Below are 11,325 nucleotides of genomic sequence, written 5' to 3' on the forward strand. Positions count from 1 at the left end.
TCATTTTGCAAATGGAGATTAATGATCGCATATCCAAATCTGCCGACTTTGATTGTCGGTTTTTGACAATATTTCTTATCTTCAGTCATTTTCGTTTGCGTTCCCGTGTTCTTCATATTCTTCATAGTCTGAGTTCCTGAAGAAAAGTATAGTCCAACAAAAACAGTGAAATTAAATTTGTATTCACCGAGAAACTTTTTAATCTTCACTCTCCGAAATCAAAACAAATCTTAATTAAAGAAAATGTTTTGAAAATACAGTATTTTTTGTTGGACTCTACTTTGTCAACGTGTCGATTATGCTCGCGTTCAGTCGTTTTCTTCGAGGTACTGATTTCCGATATGCGCATAAATTCATCCTTGTTGCTTCGATTTCTCTTTGAACCAGCCTTCTCCAATTTTGCTTCCGAATTTTCAACAAATTTACTGTAGGATAAGAAAAGGCATCCACAAAAGATCACAATGGTAAGTGAAGTAAGAAATGATCCAAGTAAAACGTAAACATTATTTGACATAAGGTTGTGGCGGCACTGGTTCAACTTAAAAATTGTGTTTTATAATGGTCGAAATATTATTTTCATGAAGTAAATGGATCCACTCGGTCAGGCTTTGATAGAAAGCGATAAGAATTGAGCTTTCATTTCTAATTCTCAGGGATAGACTAAGCTTGATAAGATTTAGAATGCGCTCTACCTTGGTAGTTCTCATAAGTAAACCAGAAATAGGACGGTGAATGCCGTTGTTATCCAGGATACTACTTGGCCAGCGATGGGCGAACATGCGAAAAATTCAACCGGTGCCATCTTGACAATGGAGGCTGCGAGTTCAACTGCGTTGCTGATGCCAATTTCGATTACCATTGCGAGTGCCCTGAAGGACTGAACCTTCGGCCCGACAGAAAAACATGCGGCGTGGCCTGCTACTCGTGCAGTTGGGCCGAGTCCGAAGACGAGTGCAATCAGAACGGGCAAATCACGTGTCCTGCTGGAGATAATGCTTGTCAAGTTGAGCTTCGTCGAATAAATGGCGTGCAGTACATAAGCAAAGGATGCAAACAGCCTGAAGCGTGTCTGTCAAATTACGCGCAAAACTGGGCAGAGAGAGGCAACGGAATCACCCAGTGCAATCAACAGGAAGATTCAACATGCCATTATTGCTGTTTCTCGCATTTGTGTAACGCAGGATTCGACTTCTCATTGGACATGTATTTCTTACCGATGTGTCCGATTAACTTTCCGTTAATCGGCTTTGAAGTATTTGGAGGAAACGAAAACGGTGTAAAGATTGGTGGGAGCGTACGACAAGATTGCCCAGATGGAACATTTTCATCCAGCGGATCACAAGCTATGTGCAATTGGGCTTTTGATCAGAGCACAACTCAAGTAAGCGCTTTCTGGTCCTCAAAGGTTTCTAACGACGGTCAATGCGAGGATGTAGACGAATGCGAAAATAACCCATGCTCTCAAAACTGCCTGAATCTTTACGGAAACTATCGGTGTTACTGCCAACGTGATCGAGAGCAGAGCTGCTCCAAGAACAATCTCGCTATTTTGTTCGTCATGCAAGGCACTTCTGACGGATTTGGATGGTTTAAGGACTTTGCAAAACAAATGATCGAGCCACTTATTTTCCCTGAGGCTCGGATCGGTGTTATTTCATATGGAGAAGAATCTATAGTAAATGTACCTCTCGAAAGCGGACAAACTACAAATTCGGTACTAAGTAAGCTTCGTGGCGCGCCTGCAATCAGGGATGGGTCAAATAAAATAAGTATCGTGAATCGATTAAGTATGATTTTTATTTTATCATATTTTCTGACCAAATATAGTGGCGCTGAAAATAATCTTGGCTCAGCAGTTGACTTTGCTGCATCTTACTTGAACGGACGAAATTTGCCCGGCTCATACACAAAAAGAATAATCATTCTTCTTGATGGAAAATCCACAGATGAAATAATTTCTGATCGACTTAAATCCGAAGCAGACTCGATTTTTGTTATTGGAACATCAAATAGCTCAAACAAGGAGCTCCAATCGTTGACTGAAAACGTCGTCCTGATGAATGACTACATAGAACTCAGGAATGCGCTTACAAAATTCGACTTTGCTATTTTCAATGATTATTCAACGTAACATTGACAATGCTTAGGGCCGACGCGCAAAAAATCAACCCCAAGAAAGCATCAACGGAGAGAGCTGAAACTTCGGGATATAATGTAGTTCGACCCAACTAAAAAATTGCTATTGAAAATTTTTCGGTCTGGTCACGTGGTCACGTGATACAGGCCTCCGAAAAGCTAAAAGCTTGACGACCTTGAACGCCTGATCAAGGTCGATCAGCTCATACCTCAGAAGAAAGAACTCAAAAGTTATTCTTATAGAGTAAATAAAATTTTTGGTGGCGCAATCACGTGAGGCGGTAGAAGGGAAAAAAGCTCCAAAAAACGGGTAAAAATATGGAAAAATCAAGCTTTCATGGGTTCATTTAGTCAAAATTGGTGTCAAAAACAGCTGTTTTGGACGTTTCAACGAGCTCTTCTGCGTCACGTGATTGCACCACCAAAAATATTATTAGCTCTATCAGAATAACTTTTTGAGCTCTTTCTTCTGAAGTATGAGCTGATCGACCTTGATCAGGCGTTCAAGGTCGTCAAGCTTTTTTAGGTTTTGGGTCGAACTACATTATGTCCCGAAGTTTCAGCTCTCTACGTTGATGCTTTCTTGGGGTTGATTTTTTGCGCGTCGGCCCTAACAATGCTGAATAATATAACTTTTATGTAAAAAACATCTGTGAACGCAAATAAGCTCGATCATATCAGATGAGTTACTAGAGGGCGTTTGCGATGGGTCGAGTTCATACAAGTCCTACGGCAGCATTTGCGAAAAGGATGAGTGCGCTGAGAATAATGGTGGATGTCAACATCACTGCCACAATACTCACGGGTCGTATCACTGCTCCTGCACGAACGGGCGCGTTCTTGCCTCAGATGGCAGAAATTGTGTTGAAGACTACTGTCGAAATAATAACTGCAGCCATCAGTGCGAAAACAAGGTTGAGGGCGCGCAGTGCATTTGTCCGGAGTCGATGAAGATTGGGAATGATGGTCGAACATGTGTCGATATTGATGAATGTGAAGTTAACAACGGCGGATGTGAGTCTGTCTGCGTGAATACTGACCCATGGTATCAGTGTGCTTGCCCAGGAAACAGTTGAATTTTAACACAAATATTTCTTAATCTTTTTAGAGTAGATTATGTTCTCACTAAATAGTAATTTTAAAAAAAACTTCTAAAAAGGTGCTCTCCTTGCTCAAGACCAACGTTCATGCGTTCCTGATCCATGCGAAGGTGTGACCTGCAACGTTCCGGACCAAATTTGCTACGGAAACCATGATGGCACATACCAATGTCGCTGCGCTGATGGATACCGACATAATGCGTTCCTCGGAATCTGTGAAGACATAGACGAATGCCTTTACGGAAACTATTGCCAATACGGTTGTGAGAACCTGGAAGGTGGCTACCGATGTACGTGTCCTGAAGGCAAAGTCCTTCGCGATGATGGACGAACCTGTGGAATCGTTTGTTACAGTTCAGGGTTCGAATATAGTTGTTAAGAGCACTATCATAGAGCAATTAACGAAAAAACTTTGAATAAAACTGCTCAGTGTCAAATTAAGAACTCAACTAAAGTTGCATAAACGCAGCGACAAACGAAGAGTGCAACCGTCACAGTGAAGTGTGCACGCCTGAGGCAGATTCTTGTCAAAATGAAATTCGCATTCATTCTGGCGTTAAACGAATCACGAAGCGTTGCAAGCAAGGGCTTGCCTGTCAGAACAATTACCGCCAAAATCCGCCAAGCTATCTTCTGGACTACTACACTCAGCCGCAGAATCAACATCAATGCAATGGCGGAACTGCTAATAACGTATGCCGATGCTGTTGCCAAGGAAATCACTGTAATTGGGCAGAAAAACCATGTACAGGAAGATACGACTGTGGCGCGGTAAGTGAACTCTTGATTATCCAAATATTGCTTCCTAAAACATTCGCAGCCAAAGTACTCATTAAATATTTCTGAATACATTACAGTAATTAAGGTTTTTCGTCACTCTTCTTATTACAACAAAATAGCATATCGTCATCAGTAAAAATTGTTCAATACAGCTCATAAATTTCTTCTTCTGGGGCGGTAGGGTCTTCTGGATCTTCTGTATCCTCGTCCTTCAGTTCTTGAAGATAGTCAAACTTTGGGTAGTAAATGTACTTCTGTCCATAAAACTCCATTTCGACGTAATCAAAGTCCAGAAATGCTTCAAATGGCGTATCGGTTTCGTATTCGTACAGATCGAATTGAGCTATCAAAACTAATAATACTAAAAAATCATAAAGGACTTACTGTTATCTTGAGCACATTCATCACAAGAGCTGATAGCAAAAAATGCAAAGAGTTGCAGAGCAAAAAGCTTCATTTTTTAATGACTTGACAGTGATATTTTTATTTATCGCTGGAAAGGATCTAGAATCTAGAAAAGTTTCATTTCAAATACGGCGTTTGATTTCAATTAAAATTCTGCTGCGAAAAAAAGATGCTAGACACGTCAAAGAACTTGTCATCAGTACTTTAATCAGTACCTGCCGATCGACCAATCCTTTTGGATAGAGATGCCTAATCGTTTTGGATAGAGACACTTAAATTAATGTCGAAAATGTGACGTTCATCAAAAATTTAGGCGGACTTCGACGAACTGGTTTTCCTCGTTGATGGATCTAAAAACATAAAACTTCATGCTTTTAACGAAATTGCTGCTAGTATCGCATCCATTAGCGAGCATTTTGAAGATTCGTCCGTGGAGATTTCGACAGTGCTATTCAGCGCAAATGGAACAAATTTGGTTGAAAAACTAACTGAAGATGTTTTTAACGGAGATCTGAACGGATCGACTCAGATGTCTGTTGACTTTATCAATAGCGATCTTACCAGGTTTGCAAAAATCTCCTTCTCTATTATCACAAATAAATTCAGTAATGCGAAAATAGTCTTGATAACGAATTCTCCCGGAGAAGTTATCATTCCAGACGGCTTTTCCGCTCGTGAAATTTATGTAGTCGGCGTCGGCAACGTTGAGCATGACACGCTTAGCTTGATTGCCAGTGGCAACGTTGATAACGTTTACCGACTGGGCACAGCTTCCGAACTCGACCAGATCGTCAATGATTTGGAATCAAAAGTGTGTCGCGCTCCCGATTTCTGCGAGCTCGCGGAGTGCTCACATACGTGTTACAGTGATGCAGAGCGAGCCTACTGCACATGCCCGGATGAACTAATTCTGGACACAGATTTCAAGACTTGCGTCTCGTCAACAATGTCGATCGGAGCTAACTTGTGTTCGATCAACAACGGCGGATGTCAGCACAGGTTGGAGTCGGCATACAAGACGATTTTTAGAAAAATTAAGGTGCATTTTTGACGGACCCGGTCACCATTGTGAATGCGAGCCCGGCTATCGACTGGATGATAATTATAGAGGTTGTCATGATGTCAACGAGTGCATGATCAATAATGGGGACTGCTCTGATCGGTGTATTAACACTCCAGGAGCACATCAATGTATTTGCTCTAATTGGGCAGAAGAAAAACTGTCAGGCACTGGTTACTCGAAAGTTTTACGAATATATTTTTAGTAAAAATTTGCACAAAACTTTTTTGATAGACCATCGATTCAATTAATTATTTAGTATTAAATGCTTACGAAGAGAGCATTTTTGCGATAAAAGTCAATAATTAAGAGAGTAACCTTAAACTTTGATGACGGACGAACCTGTGTCCCCATTTGCGACCGAGGGTTTTCGTATTATGGGCATGCTTGTTGGAGAATTCAGGGAACATTCGACTTTTTCGACGCGAGGGAGTCATGCAGCTCTGTGGGTGCGCATTTGGCCATTCTCAAGGATCAAAATCACCTTCGAGCTGTCGTCGATCATATCAAGGTATCGTTACTGGAAAGACATCAAATAACCCAATTTCATTCAGTCTTGGGAGGAAGAAAATGAAAGTCTTGTCGGTGCCAAATACTGGGTCGGTCTATTCCGAAGTTCTGATCGCATTCCATTTATTCCGCCAGGTAAGTCAAGCGCAGTATTGGACTCATGAAAGAATAATCGATTATCTATCATCTTCTATGATTTTCCATGAATACTATCATTAGTCCAATTAGCCAAGGACTCTAATCTAATGCCTCGCGTTTAGGTAACTGGACTTGGATTACTGGGTTGAACGACGAAAGCTTCCAAAATTTGCAGTTAGATTTGGACGACGCTCTGAACAATACAGATGGAGATTGGGCAAACGCAGTTTTCCAGAATTTTATCTGGGGTAGCGAAGATCCCATCAAAGTTCAGCGTGAGTATCTGTTGTTAAATTCCCAAATTTGTCAATAATTAGCACAAAAGAAGGCAAATGAGGACAGACGTCCAGAATTAGATTTGAGACTTCTTTAATCTTGGATGGCGTTTACCGTTCTCCGCTGATCAATTATGCGCTCTTTGTTAAATTCGACAATATTTTTATTCGACTATCTATAATTACTTCATTTAACTTTCAGTCGACTGTATGGAGCATATTAAACACACAAAAGCGTACCGACCAACTTACACCGCAGAGGACAATGTCTTGGCAGCTAGTATTGATCAAGTTTACGACAAGTTTGGCGGCAGGCGAAACTACATTGATGATCGTTATCCGTCACGCTCAAGGTATCACAACTGGCTATATTTCGCCGTTAATGCGTAAACTAAACTAACCTAGATGTTTGTTCTCTGACGACTTTTCAACGAAAATTTAGACGTGATTTAACATATGGTAATCCATGTGGAGCTCCACGAACTGCTTGCGGCTCGGCCTATTCCTACAATGGAAAGGCAACTCTCTCAGGTTTGTTGATCATAAGCATTGATCTAAATTAACCCTAATTAAAACATAGTTTCCTTTATATACACCCTTCATTTTTAATGAACATAAGAGCTTGCAATTTATGCACCTCCTTTTGATCTGATGAAACTGAACACTCAGCTCTTACTTTTAATATTTAAACTGTTCTACTTTGGTGCGTCACGAAACTTATGTATCTTATCAGAATCAGATTAAAACTGTCCAGTTGTGACTCCTTCTATCAATGAACTTTAGCCGAGCCTTGCTGGAAGCCACTGAACTACATCTGCCAAAAGACTCTTTCTGAGTCCTTCCTTCAGTACCAAAATGTCTGGGACAGCGGCGCAATCGTCAATCTTTACATGAGCAGCGACAGCAATCAAGTCACGCTCACCTTCCCTGTCCCAGTTAAACTTGTAAGTTGAAACAATGAATTTATCATCACCATTTACACTAAAAAAGGTGTCATAAATTCATGAATCAAAAGAAAGGGTGCTATAAAACGGAATAAGTTTGTTAACCGCTACTTGAATATTGAGTTGATTGGGCAGACGTATCCTCTTCTAAATAACTTTTGGATTAATTAAGAATGTATGGCATGGTTTTTCATCTGAATCTAATTTCGCCACGACACATGTATTAACACAGCGAGTTAATGGCAATCACTACGAGAAGCATTCCGGTAAAGGCATATTGTCGTTTGCGATGGAGCTGGTCACTGACAGGAAATGGGGCAAAAGAAATATGATATTGACAATGTCCTTAGAATTAGGGAAAAGAAGAAAAAATATTCCGTCTTTTTTATAATTTATAAATGTTATCAGTCTTCATTTGCCCCGTTCCAAGTATCCTGAACTTGGCTGACATCCTTATCAATTAATCGTCTCCGAAAGCAACGAACGACCCTTGAAAGCTCGAAAACAGAAACACTCTTCCCTCTTTATTGAATAACTTTATTTTGTAATTAATACGACAATTCGCAATAAACGTCAAAAATTGATTTTTGATAGAATACAAATCGGAGTCGATAAAAAAACAAGCGTAGCATATTTATTAGGGCTGAGCGAAAAAGGAAGAAACAGGGCGCGCGCACCATCTAGTGATATAGAGCACAAAATTAGAATAGATAACAGACGGAATAACAGTAAGCTGCATCCGAAAACTATTTCAACACTAATTATATGAACTACCCAATCACTATGAACTATTAGAGAAAAACATTAAAAAGAGAAATGTCCTGCGGAAGAGATAATTGTACAGGTAGAGCTGCGAAGAAACTAAAATAGGTTTATTTTTTTTTTATTATAAAATTAGCAAAAAAGTTCTATAAGAAAATAATATAATTATATTCGATATGAATTTGATTGTATAATTTATTTCGACTAGTTTCGGACTGTACTCGCTATATTATATATCGTAAGATTATCGGATTTCTAGCAAATTTAAGCCAACAAAATCGAAATTCGAGTTCCAACATTAATATTGTACTTGCTGAAGTTCGGCAGCTGAGCCAAACGGTCGCTGATCACCTTCCTCCTTAATGATTGATATTATTCATACATCTTGACTATTATTCATAGCCTGTAAATCGGAAATGAACGTGCAAAAAATTTTGCGCAGCTCTAAGCATCGAACAAATTCGGAATCTTTCTGGTTGTTCTGTATATTGTTTACTTGTCTATTGGGGCAGCAGTTTTCCAGGTAAGAGAATGTTCGATCAACCAAAAAAAAAAACGAAATTTCCCGAAATTTGAAAAACTGGACAATCGTCTAGTTTATTTTTTGTTGTTTATCAAATGTTTATGATTTTTACAAAAGGCACTGGAGACGCCGAAAGAGCTGCAAAAATGCGACGCTGCGAGAAAAAGTGTGCTTGACAAAGTCGACATGTTAGGAAATGAGTTTGGAGCTCAATTACGTCTTATGGCAGCAGAAAGAGGAGCTATCGAAGTGAATTTTGTGCGTTTTGCACTGCCTCTAGAAATGTCTTGACGAATTCGGGCGTGTATCCTCCGGCAACGAAATCAAAGAAGAATCTTCTATACACTTTCTTTAATAGATCAAGTGGAATTTCGACGAATCCCTTGGCTTCGTGGTCGAACCATTCAGAACCGTCTGGGTCAGGTCCGCCGTAGCGAGGAGACAGCTCTAGAATCCCGGTTAGGTTCTGTTTCTCCAGGACCCAGGGCCATTCTTCCTCAGAACGATATCCCTGGATTATGTACGCAAAATCGATCGCACACTAAAAATTTTTGTACATTTTCATTTGTGTAAGATTAACTTACAAAGTGACAGTTTCCATCTTGAGATCTCCAATGTGCATTCATTTTCGCGTCGTCTAATTGGCTTACGACTAGTCGGAGAAATTTTTCCAATGAAACTTTAAATTTCGATGGAGCTGCAGGCCCCTTTTCTTTTTCAGCTTTCTTGGCATAGCTGTCGTAAATCTTGTAAGAAGTATTCCTTGCCGGATCTTCTGGATAGATTTGCATCTTGTCCCTCCATCCTAAATTGACATGCTAAAAAAGATTACGAATAGTATGGTAAGACTAACCTGATCTTGCTCGAGTAAAGGGGTCTCTCGTGTTTACATATTTGTTGTATTTGGCTTCCAACAGTGCTGCATGGTCGACTGTATGGAATCTTGGAACCGTTGCGTACAAAGCAGCGGGAAAGTAGTTGTTCTTCTCCGACTCATCCACGACTATTCCTTTAGCGGCCATTTCTTCTTTTGTTATAAACAGCTTCGCAAGAGCGATTTGCCAGTTTGAAGTCCCAGATTTTGGCGGAAGACACATCAGGAAATTTTTTTGAACTTTTGGCGAGTCTTCGTGACGCAAAGCAAACACGTTGTTGTTCCATTTTATTCCAGTGATAGAATCAAACCGCTTCCAAGAGTAAGGATCTTTGAGTTCGTCGCCAGGCTGAATCGACATATTTTCTATTCGCCTGTGAAACTCTAGTAGGTCTTCAAATGAAATGCTTGAATTTCGCGACATCGCATAAAGACGCTCTCGATATGAACATGCAAGTCGTTTGACATTGTAACGACGGAGCAATCTCTCTTCGACCTTTTTTGAAGCATCCATTCGACTGACATTCGTTTCTGAGCTCGAGGGATCGGAAACATCTTGAACTGCTTCAATGATCCATTGAGTTGATTCTTGCGAAGGGCAAGACAAGTTTATGTTCAGACTCAAAATCTTAAAAAACCCTTCAATGAGTAAATAATTAATCAACTCACGGTGAGAACTCCAATGAATAAAAGTGCGTTTCTTATCTTCGCCGTCTCTGAGTTAGAATTTCGTGTGACTTCGTTCCTAACCATTCTGGTTTACTTTTGCTTTGAATGAGAGGAAATGAAGACTCTTCTTTGGTCTTTATAAAAGCGTGTAAAAGGTGTATTTGGGCGTTCTTTTAAAAACGACTGAATCGAAAAAGCCGTCGGATTATTCAGAATGGGCTTTGGCGAGTCGCAGCACCATGATCAATAAATGATTTCTTCTTCCCGACAATTTTTTTTTTCTCTACAATGGGTTCTACAATCAAAGGACGTGAATAGAGCATAAAAGTTTTTTTTCTTGAGGTATTATGTTGGTTCTACAGTGAAGAACCTACACAAAACATTTTTGTAATTTGTGAACTTTGGTTGAATCGTTTCTCAAGTTAAAAAAACTCTCGTAAATTTTTAAAATTAAACCGGGGTGCTGAACTTTGCACGAGTTTCCAGGACAATCTTTTTGCGGGTGCGCGTCAGTTAAGGCGTTTTTGCCATTTGCGTCTTTTAAGGCATTGCGTCTTTTAAGGCACTTGCGTCAGTTAAGGCGCTGAAAAATGACTAGTGGAATTCTGATATCAACTAGGGTCTGCTAGATTTCTTGATAAAATATTACTTTACCAATTCCTAGGGTAAGTGCCAGAGTTAATATTTTCTCAAGAAAATCTTTTTATATTCAGTTATTAGCTGAACCGCTGGTTTATGATTGAATTTGAAGTTTTTCGTGATAGAATAAATTTATTATTTGTAAAAATAAAGGTTCGACACTAAAATTTTAGATAATTTTCTCAGATCGTTTTCAATGTATTTGAAATATCTGAAATTTAAATATTTTGAATACGCTGTTAAATTTGAGATTGAAATGGGGAGAATTTCAAGGATAGTTACAATCGAGGTAATTTAGCAGACCCTAGTTGATATCAGAATTCCAATAGTCATTTTTCAGCGCCTTAACTGACGCAAGTGCCTTAAAAGACGCAATGCCTTAAAAGACGCAAATGGCAAAAACGCCTTAACTGACGCGCACCCTCTTTTTGCATTTTAACGGGACAGATAGATAAAGATCGGAATCCCTTAATCTCTTGATGACGCTTATTCAATAACAGCGGACAATAT

General features: G+C 39.6%; 2 protein-coding genes across 2 annotated transcripts; both read left to right on the forward strand.

The window, feature by feature from the left end:
* Positions 1-480: 480 nt before the first annotated feature.
* Positions 481-2,131, forward strand: LOC145708889 (uncharacterized). The gene is made up of 2 exons (XM_081786587.1): positions 481-489; positions 725-2,131. Exons 1-2 carry the CDS (start codon positions 481-483, stop codon positions 2,129-2,131), a joined length of 1,416 nt encoding a protein of 471 aa, XP_081642713.1.
* A 551-nt stretch (positions 2,132-2,682) lies between these two features.
* LOC145708890 (uncharacterized) lies at positions 2,683-7,812 on the forward strand. The gene is made up of 15 exons (XM_081786588.1): positions 2,683-2,692; positions 2,818-3,150; positions 3,296-3,596; positions 3,692-4,007; positions 4,735-4,985; positions 5,028-5,420; positions 5,461-5,665; positions 5,792-5,992; positions 6,036-6,126; positions 6,252-6,404; positions 6,607-6,757; positions 6,847-6,935; positions 7,188-7,348; positions 7,521-7,665; positions 7,757-7,812. Exons 1-15 carry the CDS (start codon positions 2,683-2,685, stop codon positions 7,810-7,812), a joined length of 2,856 nt encoding a protein of 951 aa, XP_081642714.1.
* Positions 7,813-11,325: the final 3,513 nt, after the last annotated feature.

Source organism: Oikopleura dioica, chromosome XSR (genome assembly GCF_907165135.1).
Source record: "Oikopleura dioica chromosome XSR, OKI2018_I68_1.0, whole genome shotgun sequence".
Classification (NCBI taxonomy): domain Eukaryota; kingdom Metazoa; phylum Chordata; class Appendicularia; order Copelata; family Oikopleuridae; genus Oikopleura; species Oikopleura dioica.